Here is a 19,115-nt window from a genome sequence, read left to right as displayed (position 1 = left end):
GGACCGCCTAGAAAACTGGAACATAGTCATTGGCATAGGTTGTATCCCAGTTTTCTAGGCGGCCCTTAGGCTGTATCACCCTCTCCCTGGAGCGGGCAGACAGCGGGAATCAGAAGCCGAGAGTTCAGGTTCATACAAACCCGAACCTCAGCCGGTTCGCTCATCCCTACTCAGAGATGATAACACTTCCTTCATTTCGAGAACAGGTTTAGGTTGTGGTTTATTGATCTTCACCATTATCTTTGACCATGTCTATATGCGGAATTAACTAGACTGCATAGTTTTTTTGTTCTTGATAGGGTTGTAATACCTTTCATGTTTTTTTTTATACTCTGCACGGTTTATCTTGGTTGTCCTGTTTCAAGATCTTCATGTCTGCTCAACTGCACCAGAAGTGTCCAGTAAGAGGCCTCATCGATTTCGTCATAAGGAACGGGATGATTTTGTAACCTATTCCATATCTTCATGCGCGGAGGACATCCGGCTCCGGCTTTCCTCGTCTTCATGCGCCAATTCTGCTTTTTCTCTTCCAAACGCATAACCAAGCGGCCACCTTCTTCAAGGGTCTCATATTTCGTGTTACGCCAGTAGTTGATGACTTTATATAAATGAGGGGGCAGGCCTTGACAGATGGTGTCCTTGTACTCAGGATCATTTCTCGATACGTATTCTGAATCCATTGTGATGCGGTATATCATCCACATACGGTCAAAATATTGCAACACTGTGTCATCCTCTCTCATCTTTTCTGTGTCCATTAGGTTTTCTAGTCCAAGAATGAAGTTTTCAGCGATGCATTTGCACTTACTGAGCCAATTGATATAACTCGTTCTCACTAGGGTGGGTAGTGAAGCGAATCTGCTCGAATCCATACACCTGCGTAGGATCTGCTCAAAATCTTTGGCACTCCAATTCCAGATCTCTTGTTCTACCTCACAGCTATACAGCCAGTCAAAAACATTCAAGCTGTTGACTTCTCCAAGCCTATCGACAATATCCTTAATAGTGTCTAGATCTAACGTAGGCTCGTCCTCACCATTTTGGAGCTGAGGGCGAAGAACAGGTTGTTTCCATTTGTCAGCAGAAATAACTATCTCATTTTTTATGAACTGGTATCTGGGACTTTTGCAGCTTTTCACCAATTGACTTTGGAAGGAAGAAAGATTTTCCTCCAGTTCTTTACACTTGGCTTTGACTTGCTGAAGTTCTTCCGCCTGCTGGTCAACGTGAGATATCCAGTACTTCTTCTGAGACTCAAGGTTTTTTCGGAGGTTCACTTGCTCCTCCAGATTGATCCTATGAGAACGCTCATTTTCAGCCATCTTCTGCTTTTCGGCATCAACCTGAGATCTCCAATACTCCTTCTCAGCCTCAAGTCGTATTCGGAGATTCACTTGCTTCTCCAGATTGATCCTATGAGAACGCTCGTTTTCAGCCACTCTCTTCTTTTCGTCTTCCAATGTACGTTGAAGCTCCTCACATTTTTGATTCCATCTGTAATTCCAGTTCTTCAAAGTTTGGTTCTCTTTGCCTTGCGCTTCTAATTTATCTCTGGTCAGATTTGCTACATAATACAGATGGGCAAAAAAAACTTTTTTCTCTCTTTCAGCCTTTGGTACTTTTTCTCTCGATTTCTCGAATTCTTCCCAAGATCTACACCAATCTTTCCAAGGATTCCACTCTTGATATTCTGAAGAAGAATAATCCAAGGATTTACCACATGAAGAAAATGCTATCTCGAACCAGGTGTCACACAATTTTCTCCAAAAAGGACAGTATGTGTCTCTATCTTTCTTCCAGAGTTTTCGTAGAGCTGCCATAACGGTGGAGTTTTGATGCCGTTGAGGCTTGAGGAATTTATTTCTGAAAAAGGAATAAAAAAATAACATTGGTCAAAAAAATACACTTTTTTTTTCTTTGGGTGGGGGTAAATTAGTAGATTGCCAAAAGTCTTCACCTGTTGGTTGCATAGTTGTAATAAGAGAAGCAGCAAAGGACTTCAGGGACCGTCAAACTTACGTTGGTTACCGATGTTCTCCCCACATCATTACTAAGTCTCTTAGTCTCTGTAATCGAGCGTCCATCTTCAAGATCGACCCTCATGTACAGTACAGCTCAGGCCATGTAATAGGGGTTCACCCTATGTGTTTTGGATCTCAAAAATAAGAATTGGTCCCGCTCCATTGTGCTGTGAGATTTTTGTTTTTCCCGAGAGTTTACCTGAAGACTGCACATGCCACAATTTTGCTGAATGTGCAATAGTGTGTTTATTAGTATAAAGGGGAAGGTTTTTAAAAGTTTTAGAAAGATTTGACTCTTTGACCTCAGTACTATCTTTAGGCCGAACTCCTGACTGTAGAAGGCTGAATGGCAGACACTAGGAAATGTTTACGTTTATCCTCCTCAAGGGGTCATAAACGGGTCATAAAGGCCTATTCTTAAGATGTTATCTGAACCTGGGGATAAATGGCGATCAGCAGAATGAAGGGAATAGAAGGGGGTAGAAATTCTACTTATGTGATACAACTCATATTCACTGGCAAACAATTTGGACCAGCAAAAAACAAGCCATCATATCGCTCCATCAAGACCCCTTGGCAAAATATTGGGGGGGGCTCCCCGCAACTCCCCGCTGTTGCAAAATTTCAACTCATCCAGCTAAAAACAAGCACCTATTTGGTTTCGGGTCGCTCTTCCATCATTGGAACCCAAACCAGTGATAAGAAGTAGAGCAGTGTTCCCCAGCTGTTGTGAAACCCCAACTCGTCCATCAAAAAACAAGCCTTCATGTGGTTACATAAGATTATTTGGTTTAGGGTCCCTATCCTACTTTTGGAACCCATCACATCAAACCATCATTGGTTTAGGTTCCAAAGGTGGATTAAGGACTCTTAACCAAATAATTTGCCCCCCCCCCCCCCCCCCAGGTCTTGATATAACCATATGAGAGCTTGTTTTTTGCTGGACGAGATGGGAGTCAGAGGCTTTTGCAACATCTGGACAGTCACATGTTTGGGGATCACTGGAGCTTACATACTACCCACCAGTCCCCATTATGTGGACTTGCTCCTTCTTGCCGTGCCCTCCACGTACTGAGCCCCTGAATGTCACTACCGTCCTATGCCTAAGCCCATGTTCTCCCCCCCCCCCCCCCCCCACTACAACACAGATGTTCATGGGGCTGTGCAAAGGAGGGTTACTGAGTTTAACGTTATACTCGGAAACTTTCCCCTTCACTGCAGAATAGACGCTGTATACCCCTCCTTCTCCTGCTGTAACACAGCTGCAAGAGATCTGCAGTAACATGATACAGGATAGGGAGGGGGAGGGAGAATAATAATGGAACCCTCTACATTAGAGATGTTCTGCTATTTGTGTGTGGTGTATGTCCCATATATTTATACATGTTGTGATGTATATGTGCTTAATGTATATGTGTGTAATGTGTATATTATATATACTGTATATGTGTGTGTAATGTGTATACTATATATAATGTGTGTGTAATGTGTACACTATATAATGTATATGTATGTTATGTGTATACTATATATACTGTATATGTGTGTATATAGGCTTGGTGATGTGGCCAAAAAACAAAATCTCTCGTGGCTGGAGGCAGAACCCTGCCTGCAGCTTCAAGAGTGACTTGCAGGGCAGGGAGCCAATGGCTGCTTGCTCTGTCGCTCCACTGTTTTTCACTATAAGGGCCCATTAAGAGCCCTTATGGTAAATACATAGGTGCAGGAGCAGACTACATTTTGCTTACCCCCTTATGTACTGCAGTGTAAGTGACCCAATTTTCAGAAGACTAGGAGATATCTGCTTTACTGCTGGTGCACTGATAACCTCTGACCTCTGCACTTTGGCAGGCAGCCAGAACAGAGGTTCACCACAATGCTTGGGATCCGCATGGAGCTCTGGCCTTAAAGGGGCCCAGCTTCATAACTCCTATTATGCCCTTACAGCCAACATGATGGGACGTGTAGTTTCCCAACAGCTGCAAAGCCTTCGGCTGTCCAGGCATGATGGGAGTTGTAGTTTTGCAACAGCTGGAGGGCCGGTGGTTCCTATTCCCTGCATGATCATCACACTGTAGTTCGGGCACTGGGTCCCTGGATCCGGGGCCTGGGGTAGTTTACACAATTAGGTGTATTCTATGATTCTCTTAAAGGGCCACACATCCTTAAGTTCACAGGTCTGAAGTTTTAGATTAAAGCAAACTCCCAGGCTCCAGCCCTGCAGTCACACAGTTACAATTTACCTTCTCCTCGGGCCGGGGGGTCGGGGTTGCTCTCCGCTCTCCTTCCTCAGTTGTTTATACTGTTATTACAGATCTAGTGAGTGCGCAAGGTTATTTCCCAATGTGGCCCCTCCCACCACTTCCTCCCATGTCTGTTACTAAGAAAATCGTTAACCCCTTAAAACACAAAATTCCGAAGCCCCCACCGAAAAATGTTATTTTGTAATTTTTTTAATTTTTTTTTTGCTTTCTCATATTTTCATAGTCATAACTTTTTGACTTTTATATCACCGTGTAGTTGTAAGAAGCCTTTTATATATCGTGATTAGTTTTGAACTTGTCAAACTGTTGGGGTTCCGCAACGTTCTTCAAACTCGGCAATTGACTCTGGAGAAGTTGGATGCTAGGGCTTCCAGGAAAACACGGATACAGCCCATGGCCTATGGTTTGTATCCATTTTTTCCAGGACTCAATAGGGCGACATCCACCTTCTCCAGAGTCAAATGCCAAAAGTCCGAGTTTGGAGAACGTTGCAGAACCTAAACACTTCGGCAAGTTCGTTTAACACTAATATTTTTTAGGGTGTGCACCATTATAGGGAACCCCCCCCCCCCCCTCCACTCTTTTCATTAAGACCCTAATCAGCATTGATCGCCATGATCGAGGATGATCTGATCGCATCGATTATGGCGGGATCGGTGGCATGAATGCAGGAGGACAATGGTCAATCAGATTCGCCTTTCACTCTATTTTGCCGCCGTGTATAGAATTTTTTTATTAGTCTGATTTGCACCCGCTTAGAATTCAGAATTTTACGTAGAATTTTTGAAAATATTTGCATGTTTTTAAACAAAGAAAAATATGGCAGAGAAGAACCGTACTGAATTTCAAAGACAATGAATAGTCTGGTGATAAGTAAATTCACGCCCCTATATTCTAGATCATTGGGAATCCACAATAAGTACTGGTAGCACAGAACTTGATGGGGAACTCCGGCGGGTTTTTATTTTTTCTTTCAAATGAACAGGTGTCAGGAAGTTATATAGATTTGTAATTTAATTTTATTTAAAAATCTCCAGTCGTCTAGTACTTATCAGCTGCTGTATGTCGCACAGGAAGTGGTGTATTCTTTCCAGTCTGACACTCTGCTCTCTGCTGCCACCTCTGTCCATGTCAGGAACTGTCCAGAGCAGCAGCAAATCCTCATAGAAAACCTCTCCTGCTCTGGACAGTTTCTGACATGGACAGAGGTGGCAGCAGAGAGCACTGTGTCAGACTGGAGAGAATACACCACTTCCCGCAGGACATACAGCAGCTGATAAGTACTAGAAGACTGGAGATTTTTTAAATAGTTACAAATCTTTCAAATCAACTAGTGTCAGAAAGTTTTAAAGTTTTTTTTTTTTTAACAACCTCTTTGAGGAGGTTATCCAGTATTAGAAAAACATGGCCCCTTTCTTCCTGAGACAGCACCGCTCTTATCTCCAGTTCAGGTGCCGTTTGTAATTAAGCTCCATTCGCTTCAATGGAGTTGTAAAACCTGCACACAAACTGGAGACCAGGGCGGTGCTGTCTCTGGAAGAAAGGGGCCATGTTTTTATAATATTGGATAACCCCCTTAAAGTGATTATCCAGGATTAGAAGAACATATCTTTGTTTTTCAAAAATAACAGCGCCACCCCTGTCCTCAGGTTGTACTGCAACTCTGCTCTATTCACTTCAGTGGAATTGAGCTGCAATACAAGACACAAACTGAGGACAGAAGTGGTGCTGTTTCTGGAAGATAGCGGCCATGTTTTTCTCTAATCCTGGGTAACCACTTTAAGGTCTCCTTCCGCATCACCTTACACCATCAAAAGTGATACCTTCAAGTCAGTTTTCCCCATCCTGTAGCTCACCAGCCGAGGGCTCTCAGGGGATGATGGGAGTTGTAGTTGGCGAGCGACATGTTGGGTAACACTGGCCTAAAGAGAAACCGTAAAATGGTGACCCCATAATGGAGGGGAGAGGCTAAAGTTAGTGGGCGTCCAGTCCAGGCAGGAATGTATTGTCCGCCATGTCTGGCTGAGGGAGTGAAGGGGTTACATAGACTTGTAGTCGGCCATGGCTGTCCTGGAGGAGGAATGTCAGGGCCATGAGGGGGAGAATAGATAGGTAGGAGGAGGAGGAGGGAGCGTGATCATGGGGGAGTACAAGATACACAGCATGGAGGATGGGTAGGAAGATTACCAACCAAGGCCGCAGAAACTCTTAAAGGGATTGTCCAGGATTAGAAAAACATGTCCGCTTTCCTCTATGAACAGCACCACTGTTGGCTTACATTGTGCGTTGTGTTACAGCTCAGTTTCATTGAAGTGAATGGAAGTTGTAATACCTCACATAACCTGGGGACAGGAGGGGAAGAAAAAAAGATTACACTGTATATATTTTATTCCACATAATCCCTTTAGAGTGAACCAGGGGGTGGTCTGTATATCACAAGGGGGCGCCACCAGTGTCTGATCACTAGATCCATCACCCGTTTGTCTCCTGTTGGTTGTGATCCGCTGACATAATCAGCTCAGCTACATCACACAGACAGGACTGCTACACATAACATACTCAGCTCAGCTACATCACACAGACAGACTGCTACATCACACAGACAGGACTGCTACACATAACATACTCAGCTCAGCTACATCACACAGACAGACTGCTACATCACACAGACAGACTGCTACATCACACAGACAGACTGCTACACATGACATGCTCAGCTCAGCTATATCATACAGACAGGACTGCTACACATAACATACTCAGCTCAGCTATATCATACAGACAGGATAGCTACATGATACAGACAGGATAGCTACATGATACAGACAGGATAGCTACATCACACAGACAGACAGCTACACATGACGTTCTTAGCTCAGCTATATCATACAGACAGGATAGCTACATCACACAGACAGGACTGCTACACATGACATACTCAGCTCTGCTACATCACACAGACAGGACTGCTACACATGACTCACTCGGCTCAGCTACGGTATGTCATACAGACAGGATAGCTACACATGACATACTCACCTCAGCTACATCACACAGACAGGACAGCTACATATGACGTACTCAGCTCAGCTACATCACACAGACAGGACAGCTACATATGACGTACTCAGCTCGGCTACATCACACAGACAGGACAGCTACATATGACGCGCTCAGCTATATCACACAGACAGGACAGCTACATATGACGCGCTCAGCTATATCACACAGACAGGACAGCTACATATGACGCGCTCAGCTATATCACACAGACAGGACTTCTACATATGACATACTCTGCTCTGCTACATATGAGGCACTCAGCTCAACTAAATCACACAGACAGGACTGCTACATATGACACACTCAGCTCAGCTATATCACACACAGGCCTACTACATATGACACACTCAGCTCAGCTAGGTCACACAGTCAGGACAGCTACATATGACGCACTCAGCTCAGCTATATCACACAGACAGGACAGCTACATATGAAACACTTAGCTCAGCTACGTCTCACAGCCAGGACAGCTGCATATGACGCATTCAGCTCAGCTACATCACACAGGAAGGATAGCTACATGTGACACACTCAGCTCAGCTATATCACACACAGGCCTACTACATATGACACACTCATCTCTGCTACATCACACAGACAGGACAGCTACATATGACGCACTCAGCTCAGCTATATCACACAGACAGGACAGCTACATATGACGCACTCAGCTCAGCTATATCACACAGACAGGACAGCTACATGTGACACACTCCGGTCCTGTATTGACCATGGCAGTTGCAGCATAGCGGAGTGATACGCAGGATCAGCTCTGCTATTATTATGGGTGGGGGGGCTGCGATCTCCTCGCCCCTTCCTCGCCCTTTGTTCCCATGAGAGGCGCTCATGTTGAGGCGACGCCGCGTCCTCCCGTAATTGCGTCTTCCATTCACGCCGCTCACTTTCCTCCTTCCCATTATGACAATTGCAGTTGGGACCATTATGGCGTCCGGTCGCGGCTGCTTCTTCGCCCTTTGTTTGCGCCGTTCGATAAACAAGCAGCAATTTTCTGTCTGACAAAGCGGTTATCTCAGCGTGGCGTCCGCTGCGTGGACTCTGCTACATCGGAGCTTACAATCTGATTTCCTTAAAGGGGAAGAAGCTCCTTGGAACCTTAAAATATCTTGAATGACTACACCTTCATTCTGATGTGTCAGTGTTGTCATAGGGACACAGAGCCTGCATCTTATATTATCTGTGGTAGTAATATGGCCGCTAGATTGCGGTAGATCCCTATGATAACACTAAAGTGACAGAACACAGAGGTGTTGTCATAGGTTCCCAATGTCTGCATCTTATATTACATTGTGTGGTAGGTTGCTGTAGATGCCTATCATAACACCGTCAGACTCAGAGCACAGAAGTGTTGTCATAGGGACACAGGGCCTGTATTGTGTATTCTGTTATCTGTGGTAGTAATATGAGAGCTAGGTTACAGTTGGTCCCTATGATAATACTAAGCGTCAGAGCACAGAGGTGTTGTCATAGTGACCCAGGGCCTGCATCTTATTATATGTTATCTGTGAAAGTAATGTGAGAGCTAGATTGCGGTAGATCCCTATGATAACACTAAGCGTCAGAGCACAGAAGTGTTGTCATAGGGACCCAGGGCTTTCATCTTATTATATGTTATTTGTGTGAGTAATTTGATAGAGGGTGCTTTAGGTTCCTATGATAAGTGTCAGAGCACAGAAGTGTTGTCATAGGAACACAGGGCCTGCAACTTATTATATATTATCTGTGAAAGTAATTTGAGAGAGAGGTTGTTTTAGATCCCTATGATAACACTAAGCATCAGAGCACAGAGGTGTTGTCATAGGGACTTGGATTTTATTTTATTTTCTGGCCTATCTCAGTCTGATTTCCTGTGTTTTCCCCCCAGGTCACTGAGTGCTGCGAGAAAGGAGCGAGCCTACGGATCCAGGGGCCGGATCGCTGCTCTCTGCTACAAGTAGCGGCCAGGGCCGGGCAGGCGGACATCGTAACGTACATCCTGGAGAATGGTGAGATGTGGACACAGCACAGCACAGTCAGCTCTGCTACACCGCAGCACAGTCAGCTCTGCTACACCGCAGCACAGTCAGCTCTGCTACACCGCAGCACAATCAGCTCTGCTACATCACAGCACAGTCAGCTCTGCTACACCTCAGCACAGTCAGCTCTGCTAAATCACAGCACAGTCAGCTCTGCTACACCTCAGCACAGTCAGCTCTACTATGTACATCATAGCACAGTCAGCTCTGCTACATCACAGCACAGTCAGCTCTGCTACATCACAGCACAGTCAGCTCTGCTACATCACAGCACAGTCAGCTCTGCTACACCACAGCACAGTCAGCTCTGCTACACCTCAGCACAGTCAGCTCTGCTAAATCACAGCACAGTCAGCTCTGCTACATCACAGCACAGTCAGCTCTGCTACACCACAGCACAGTCAGCTCTGCTACACCTCAGCACAGTCATCTCTGCTAAATCGCAGCACAGTCAGCTCTGCTACACCTCAGCACAGTCAGCTCTACTATGTACATCATAGCACAGTCAGCTCTGCTACATCATAGCAGTCAGCTCTGCTACATCACAGCACAGTCAGCTCTGCTACATCACAGCACAGTCAGCTCTGCTACATCACAGCACAGTCAGCTCTGCTACACCACAGCACAGTCAGCTCTGCTACACCTCAGCACAGTCAGCTCTGCTACACCTCAGCACAGTCAGCTCTGCTAAATCGCAGCACAGTCAGCTCTGCTAAATCGCAGCACAGTCAGCTCTGCTACAGCACAGCACAGTCAGCTCTACTATGTACATCATAGCACAGTCAGCTCTGCTACATCACAGCACAGTCAGCTCTGCTACATCACAGCACAGTCAGCTCTGCTACACCACAGCACAGTCAGCTCTCCTACATCATAGCACAGTCAGCTCTGCTACAGCACAGTCAGCTCTGCTACATCACAGCACAGTCAGCTCTGCTACACCACAGCACAGTCAGCTCTGCTACACCACAGCACAGTCAGCTCTGCTACACTACACCACAGCACAGTCAGCTCTGCTACACCACAGCACAGTCAGCTCTCCTACATCACAGCACAGTCAGCTCTACTACATCACAGCACAGTCAGCTCTGCTACACCTCAGCACAGTCAGCTCTACTATGTACATCATAGCACAGTCAACTCTGCTACATCACAGCACAGTCAGCTCTAGTACATCACAGCACAGTCAGCTCTACTATGTACATCATAGCACAGTCAGCTCTGCTACATCATAGCACAGTCAGTTTTGCTACATCACAGCACAGTCAGCTCTGCTACACCACAGCACAGTCAGCTCTGCTACACCACAGCACAGTCAGCTCTACTATGTACATCATAGCACAGTCAGCTCTGCTACATCATAGCACAGTCAGCTCTGCTACACTACACCACAGCACAGTCAGCTCTGCTACTACACCACAGCACAGTCAGCTCTGCTACACTACACCACAGCACAGTCAGCTCTGCTACACTACACCACAGCACAGGCAGCTCTGCTACATCACAGCACAGTCAGCTCTGCTACATCACAGCACAGTCAGCTCTGCTACATCTGACAGTCTCATCCAGGCTACCACAGACCGACAGGATTGTGTCATATGACACACTCAGCTAAACTATATCAGGCTAATTTATCCCTGCGTACACCAGACAAACACAGCCCAGCTACATCAGACAGATTCAACACTACTACATGACTGTCTCAGCCAAACTGCATGAGAATGACAGGACTGCCACATTAGACAAACTCAGCTAAACTGCATCAGAGTCAGCACTGCTACATAAAACAAGCTCAGCCCAGCTACATCCTTCAGACAGGACTGCTACACATGACAGCTTTGTCAACATACGACAAAGTCAGCTCTGCTCTATCTAATAAACTGGGTTCTGTTACACCTAGTAAACACGCTTAACTCTGCTACTTCTGGCAAACTAGACCCGGATACATCCGCTAAACCCAGGCCTACAGCCGGCAAACTCAGCTCTGCTACATGTGTGGCCCAGCAGCAGGGCATAGGTGGTGGGAGTGTAAGGGTTACAGTGACGCCAGCCTGCCCATGACCTCAGCTCCCCGTCCCTGGCTGCCATCTTTTCACAATCCTCACAACAGTGGCTGCTATTCTGGCTATTCTCTTTCCCTGCGGCCCCCATTGTGTGTGGCGCCCCCCGCTGCTCCCTCCCCCTCCGCCCCCCTCACAGCCGGCCCGGTTTTGTCTCCTGTGTGGGCACCCGCTGGGCACTGACTGACAGTCTGGGAATGGCCGCTCCTCTCAGGCTTCTTCCCTTTTTGTGTGAGCTGTGGAGGAGGATTTGGGACGGTTCAGTGCTGGTGCCCGGGTGACGCTGCCCCCCATGTGGGTGACGCCCCCTGTGGGTCAGCGCCAGCATCTTTAGAGAGGAGGAAAATCATATGTATTACTATACCATATATCGCTGCTCCTGTATACTCTATATACTCCCGCTATGCACTGCACTACACTATACACTGCTTCCATACTGCCCCTATATACTGCATATATCACTGCCCCTATATACTGCACTACACTATATACTCCTTATATCACTGCCCCTATATACTGCATGACCTATATACTCCTTATATCACTGCCCCTATATACTGCATGACCTATATACTGCTTATATCACTGCCCCTATATACTGCATGACCTATATACTCCTTATATCACTGCCCCTATATACTACACTATATACTCCTTATATCACTGCCCCTATATACTGCATGACCTATATACTCCTTACATCACTGCCCCTATATACTGCATGACCTATATACTCCTTACATCACTGCCCCTATATACTGCACTACACTATATACTGCTATACACTGTGCTGCTATATACTCCTGTATATTGACTTCCTATACACTGCATTACTCTATATACTGCTTCTATACTACCCATACACTGCACAATTCTATATACCCCTTCTATTCTTTCCCCTTTACACTGCACCATTCTATATACTCCTATACAGCCCCTATAGACTGCATAACTCTATATACTCCTCCTATACTGCCCCTATACACTGCACCACTCTATATACTGCACCTCTCTATACACTGACCTCCTATATGCTTCATCACTATATTCTGCTTCTACACATCCTTCTATACACTACACATCTCTATATACTCCTTCTATTCTGCCCTTATATACTGCTATACTGACCTCCTATACGCTGCATTACAGTATATACTTTCTCTGTACTGCTGTATAGTTTCCTTCTATACACTGTTTGCCTCCTGGGATACTGGTTAGAGAACATTATATAAGAACGCAGTGGTGCAGAGGTGACATAACAGTCTTCAGACTTGAGCTAGTGACATCATCGCCCCAGCACTGTGATGTCACTTAAAGGGGGTGTTCAGTTGAATGCATGATTGTCCACACTGGGAGGTATTGTATCTACAGCCTCAGGTGGGGGGCCCCTCCGTCCGTGTTGGGAGGAGAAGAGGCCGGATCATTAGCTCTCATAGCAAAGGCAAGATTTCATATGCCGAATCGTCCCCAGGAGAAACCACCGATAAACCAGTCCCCATGTGCTAGAGTGTTTCCAGGAAATCTTCTCAGGTATCCCATAAATAATTAAGGCGCGACTTCAGATTCCACAAGACAACAGTTTTCTGATTGATGTCCGCTTGTGCTGAGACGTCTTTCGAGAATCGCCAGGAAGGACGAGATCTGTTCTCTCCGAAGGCGACATCAACCACGAGACTCCGAACAGTCAGAAAATCATTACCTGACATACCTAGGTTCTCATTTCCCATCTGTGAGGCCCTCAGTCCCTTGAAGTCCCGGTGACAGTCCCCGGGGTAGATCAATGTCAGTAATTACGGAGGGCTCGTCTACGGAAACAGGGAAAACGAGGGGATCTTTTGTTTTGCCATTTTTCTTTTCTTGGAGATTTACATTAGAAAAGAGCAATAGGGCCAAAGAGCATTGGAGCCCCCCCCCTACCACCACCTCCCCTACCACCACCTCCCCTCCGAGTCTAGAACTGAAGCCATCAATTCATTATTTATGTTACACGAATCATCACAAATCTCGAGACTCCTCATTACTTACTCCCAATAAGTGTTTTTTTCCCACCTTCCTAATCCCGCGTTGCAGTGAAGAATTTTAAGGACATGACTACATCGATTCATCATTGGTTTGGTATTTATGAATGTTCCACCCTAAAATAAAATGACGACACAGAAATATTAAGTCCTTGAGAAGTCCGAGGGTTTGTGGAAACCATTGCTGGTGGAAACCATTCAACATGATGGTCATGACAACCATACGATGGGCTTCTAAACCTTGATGGACTTTTCTTAGTTTTCGAACTCCCCGATCATCTTGGTCCATTTTCACTTACTTTGCATTCGCTAGGGTCTGGTGGCCATTTGGACTCCATCATCGAGTCGGATCTTTGCCATTGAGAAGATTTGAGTCTTTGAGAAAAATATCAAAAGTTGAAAGCAACAAGACGGATCGAGACAGTCATGGAAATCATAACTGAGGAGCTTTGAATGTTTGAGAAAAGTCACAATCTCCACTCTTTTGACTTCCAACATTTAGGTCTTTATCTTGAAGACTGAAAGCGTTGTTCTTTGGACGGGTTGACCTGATTCGTCAAGTGTTCACTATGATGGACTTTCCTCAGTCTCTAGATTCTCACTGGCAAACTCATGACTAACATTGAGAGGACTTCTCAAACTGTTCAGATTCAGCAATGTTTTTCAAATCCTGAATGCATGGCATTTGACTGATGGCATCTGGAGAAGTTCAGCTTCATCTTCATGACGCCATGAGGCAAACGCTGAGCGCTCTAGTTTGCGGAACGTTGCTTGACCCAAAAAGTGCGGCGCGTCCGCTAAACACTGGTCATGACCTCCATGATCACCCACCTCCATCTCATTTTGTTGGTCTTTACTCTCTGTTTACTCTTGGGTCTTCCATCCATGGGGACTTCTCCATTGAGTTGATTCTTTTTTAAAGCTTCAAAGAGGCAAATGGAGGAGATCCAAATTTTGGAAGTTGCAAGAGAATGAAAAGGTATTGAAAAGAAACAAATTGAGACAATCACAGAGATGGTGACTTTGCCTTTGAGAAGCCTTGAGTATTCGAGAAAAGTCATGATGTTCTTGGGTCCTCCAACCATTGGGTATTCTTCTTGAAGCTTCATTCTCTTGGAAAGATTGAATTGATTGGTTAAAGAGTACCTGTCAGTAGAAAACATTTTTGACATGCTTTTATTGTTCCTCCCCCGCTTTGTGTCTGTCAAACCTGTACGTCCCTATAGACTTTACACTATTCAGCCAACCAGGGCACAGAACACCAGAAAAGGACGGGCTGCGCTTGGTCTTCTCCCAGCTGGTTCTCCTGATCATTGGCGGTCTGAACATTCAGATGCCGACCGGTCAAAACTTTTGACATATGTCTGTGACATGTCAAAAGTTTTTTTTATGATGACATGTACTCTTTAATTATTTACTTTGCTGGATTTCTCAATCTTGAAGAACTTATCTAAGTCTCGGAGCCTTGCAGGGGCAAAGTCATGATCTCTGTGATCACCTCAATCCATTTTGTTACTTTTCACTCACTTTTTATACTTTTTGGATCTTCCAGCCATTGGGGCTCAAGTTGGGTCTTTGCTAATTAGAAGCTGTGAGTCCTCAAGAAAAGTCATGGTCTTCTCTATCGATCTTGGTTCTTTCCCCTCCATTGGGTCTTTTCTTTTTGAAGACTCCAGCCATCGTTCTTTGGAAGGATTGACACGACTGGTCGAGTATTCACTATTTGGTATTCTTTGAAACTGGAAACAGTTTGGTTAAATGCTTGTAAAACCAATAGTATATAAATACCTTGAACCATTTCCCCGCCTCTTTGAAAAGGGAAGGTCCCAACCAGAGACGAATCCCCACTCCCCTTGGACTCCACACACCCTTGAATTTGTTCTATTGATTGATGGTGTTATCGTGAAAATACTTCTGATTGCCCTTGGAAAAAGCTGTTTACCTCAACCACCCTGGTGTCAGACATGTGACCTATTGGCTTAGCTGGGTAATACTGCTCTGAGTTCCCAAATTGTTACTCAGCATTGTTATTAAGAAATTGAATTTTCCTTTAAATTCTTATTCCCATCTTTTCTTCTTCCTTTCAGGACCTGAGGATCTCTTGGACATGGTGGACAGAACCACGTAAGTTAATCTCTCCTCTTAGCCACTTAAATCAGTCACTTTCCAAACTACATTCAGGAAACTGCTGGTGACGGGCGCATCTGTAATTGCTAGATGTATTTCCGATACATCTGACTACTAGAGACCACACCACCATAAGTCAGCAGAATTATGAATGCAGCTCTGGATGGATGCATTACTTTCTGTTCCAACTAAGACCTATATTACATGTCCTTGGGGGCTAAGAATATCTGTTATGTGTCTTTTTGTACTTCGGATATACATGAACAGTCACCCTTTATAGCTGATTTATAATCCTGCAAACTCTGGCACAATTTTAATTAACAGTTAGACAGCGGAAACCGAAACTAGACGGGAAGTGCTAAATATATATCGCTGCGGCTGATGCTGTCTGATAAGTTTGCTGTCACTTTGCTGTAACATTTTTGCACATCTTGGCACCATAAGTCGAATTTTAAGCCTTGCCAAACCATGCCACCTTTCACGTTAAGCCACCGCACCTTGTTGAGTGAGCTGCTTCGAGTACCTGAAACAAATGTTTTAGATAAAGGCAAGTAAATTGGTGCAGAATGAACCAATTTTTGTCAAAATTACCCTAAGTTTGGAATTTTTTTCAGCTAAATCACTCTGACAGGAGCGGGGACGCCTGTTACAGACAGGAGTCCCTGCACCTGTACACTGTATGTATTCATGCTCAATCATCATCATTCACAAGGTTGGGTGTTCTAAGCACCTAATTCTGCAAAATGTGAGGGCCGGTGCTATACGCATTGCCGGTACAGGAGCAGGGACTCTTACTACTACAGTGTACAGGGGTCCCCGCTCCTGTACACTGAGCGGAAAGCATGCACTTTATGCCTCTGGTGCAAAATGTGTTCCTACGAGTAGGCTAAAGTGAAGCTATAGTTGAAAATTACCAAATTTTACAGCAATTTACACCAGTATAAATGTGCCCGTATGTGTTTACTTTTTAGAGGAGAGACGGCGTTGCACAAAGCTGCTTTCCAGGGACACCGACACGTTTGCCAAATTCTCATAGACGCCGGTGCCTGTGTGTTGAAAAGGGATTCTAAGGTAACGCAAGGACTTTTGCCGTCTCATCCCTGACCTAATGTATCCCTTCTGCTTCAAAAACTTAAAACTAGCAAAGGTTATGGGTAATGTGACCATGAGTGGTGTGTAGCTAAGATTGCTCCTACAAGATTTCTTTCGGCTTTGAGGAGGACCTCATGTACAATCCTATTGGGCTTTTCGGTGGTCACGTCATAACCCTTAGTTCTTATTGATCCCAGGGAGTCTGCGTAGGGTAAGACATGTCACCTATGGGATATCTCCAAAACCTTCTGAAACCCTCCTTTACTTACTGTTACTAACCTCTCCGACTTGGTTGTCTTCTGCCTTGTGGAGCTGATAGCCCATGAGTATCTAACATACTGTAAAGATGGCCATACATATTAGATGAAGGTTGACCGAAACAGGCCCGATGACTGTTGATGCCTGCCAAAGAAAAGATTGGTCATGTGTTTTTGGACCAAAAAAACTCATAAAAACTATAATCAGTTACTATAATGAACATTTGATGTCCCTGATTTCCCGGTTTAATCCAGAATGTAAGTGGTTGTAACGTTAGAACGTGGATCTGGCCATATTGACCAATGTTGACCGAACTCACCGATTTTTGATTGAATTGGCCAACCATCTAATCGTTCTAGTGCTCTCCTGAATCAGACTAGAATGTTGGGTGTGAGAAGGATTGTGCATGTTGGATTTCCAACCACCATTAGAAAAGTCTAGCAGGAAGGGTCTCCTTTTCTATTCTAAGTAGGTCCTCCTATCCAGGCGAGGTGGTCAATGGAGAAATCTTTTATCTTTCACGGGAGGATAAAATTGATGCTCGTAGAGATTTAACTTAGCAGTTGCCACCAAGGCCCGCCAGTTTAGAACCCCTCTGGACTAGATTGTGGCTTTACCTTACCTCCACCATCCACTTGAATTTGAGGCTCTTGCCAATGTTGGTTGGAGGAGATAAGGCACTCATAAGATGGCATCTACTGGGCATCATGTTCATTTGGATGGTGAAGACCCAAAACTCTACCCTCCCAAATTCTGAATTGAGGTGATGTCCACTTGCCCCTCATAGTGATCAAGAAGTCTTGCAAAAAAAAAAATATATATATTTTTTGTATAAAATTTTGACCTCATTTTCCCTTTTACTTCATCAGGGACAGACGCCTCTGGAAATAGCCCAAGAAGCCGGAGACTACGAACTTGCCTCTTACTTGGAAACATGTCAAGCGAAGCAACTTCTTTCAAATGAAGACCTTGAGACAGCGGTTTGATGAGGGCACCAAAATGGCAGAAACCAATTTGGAAAGAGAAGAGACACGCGTAGCCGAATGGTCCTGGGGAAGGTCACCCCCTGCCACCCAGGAGGAGGAAACTGGTCGGAGGAGGCACCCCTTCCACATGCAAGATTTCCAGTGCAGGGTGCACTTTCCAGTTTCTTAAGGGCTAATGAGACTCGCCACGGAACTGCCACTCACTTGAAGTGTTGAGGAACGACGATAGTGGAGTGAAGGATGGCAGAGGTGGGGCCGAGCCCTCGCCCCATGTGGAACCCTCTCTCTCTCTTTCTCTGTGTACTCCAACAAGACGCATGATCCCGTCCATTGTCTTATCTCCTCACTTTGGTCATACCTCTCCCGATCCGGCAGAACGAAGGACTCTGAGGCCGGCACAGTGTTATCAACCTCACAGCTTTTATTTCTTTTGTTTTTATTTTTTTTATTTTTTTTAGTTTTTTTTTTTAACCAACTCATTAAAAAGAGACTGGAATCTACTCTGAATGAGCGTGGTTACGATCCGGGCACAAACATATTCTAATTTATTCATCATGTGGCAAGAAAACCGATTAATATATTATAATTATTTTATAAAGAGAAGACCACATGACCTAAAATACCGTATAATAATACAACATGAGAAGACATCCTGTCACATTCACAAATATATAGATATATATATATCAGCGCTCATATACCATGACATAACCTGTGACGTTTGATTTGTAACATTATTACATAGATCGTTGCAAACTACTGTTCTCTGTCAGACATTTTAGGTTAATAAAGTCTAAATGAAGTGTCCTTTTATTAAAGAGTAACCTTCACTACACCGCAGTAGTATATTCTTATACATTGGGGGCAGTATTATAGTATTTATATTCCTGTATATAGGAGGCAGTATTATAGTAGTTATATTCTTGTATATAGGAGCAGTATTATAGTAGTTATATTCCTGTATATAAGGGCAGTATTATAGTAGTTATATTCCTGTATATAGGAGCAGTATTATAGTATTTATATTCCTGTATATAGGAGGCAGTATTATAGTAGTTATATTCCTGTATATAGGAGCAGTATTATAGTAGTTATATTCTTGTATATAGGGGCAGTATTATAGTAGTTATATTCCTGTATATAGGGAGCAGTATTATAGTAGTTATATTCTTGTATATAGGAGCAGTATTATA

The 19,115-nt window shown here is 44.6% G+C and overlaps 2 protein-coding genes across 2 annotated transcripts in view; one reads left to right on the top strand and one right to left on the bottom strand.

Moving 5' to 3' along the window:
• The window catches only part of DGKI (diacylglycerol kinase iota), a 152,509-nt gene extending 133,785 nt beyond the window's left edge, over nt 1-18,724 (top strand). The window contains exons 31-34 of the mRNA XM_069967037.1: nt 9,249-9,351; nt 15,547-15,583; nt 16,558-16,657; nt 17,806-18,724. Of these exons, the coding sequence (XP_069823138.1) occupies nt 9,249-9,351; nt 15,547-15,583; nt 16,558-16,657; nt 17,806-17,922 (357 nt within the window). The 3' untranslated portion in view covers nt 17,923-18,724. The remainder of the gene's footprint in view (nt 1-9,248; nt 9,352-15,546; nt 15,584-16,557; nt 16,658-17,805) is intronic.
• LOC138772005 (reticulocyte-binding protein homolog 2a-like) lies at nt 111-4,343 on the bottom strand. Its single transcript, XM_069952071.1, has 2 exons — nt 4,265-4,343; nt 111-1,863 (listed from the first exon to the last, which is right to left on the bottom strand). The coding sequence occupies exon 2, from the start codon at nt 1,818-1,820 to the stop codon at nt 342-344; it is 1,479 nt and encodes a 492-aa protein (XP_069808172.1). The 5' UTR covers nt 1,821-1,863; nt 4,265-4,343; the 3' UTR covers nt 111-341.
• Nucleotides 18,725-19,115: the final 391 nt, after the last annotated feature.

This window comes from Dendropsophus ebraccatus, chromosome 1 (genome assembly GCF_027789765.1).
Source record: "Dendropsophus ebraccatus isolate aDenEbr1 chromosome 1, aDenEbr1.pat, whole genome shotgun sequence".
Taxonomy (NCBI): Eukaryota; Metazoa; Chordata; class Amphibia; order Anura; family Hylidae; genus Dendropsophus; species Dendropsophus ebraccatus.
This window is presented reverse-complemented; position numbering and strand designations above follow the sequence as displayed.

What these genes read in the sequence shown, in the direction of transcription:
- LOC138772005 (XM_069952071.1), bottom strand. Translation starts at nt 1,820, where the DNA reads ATGGCAGCTCTACGAAAACTCTGGAAGAAAGATAGAGACACATACTGT.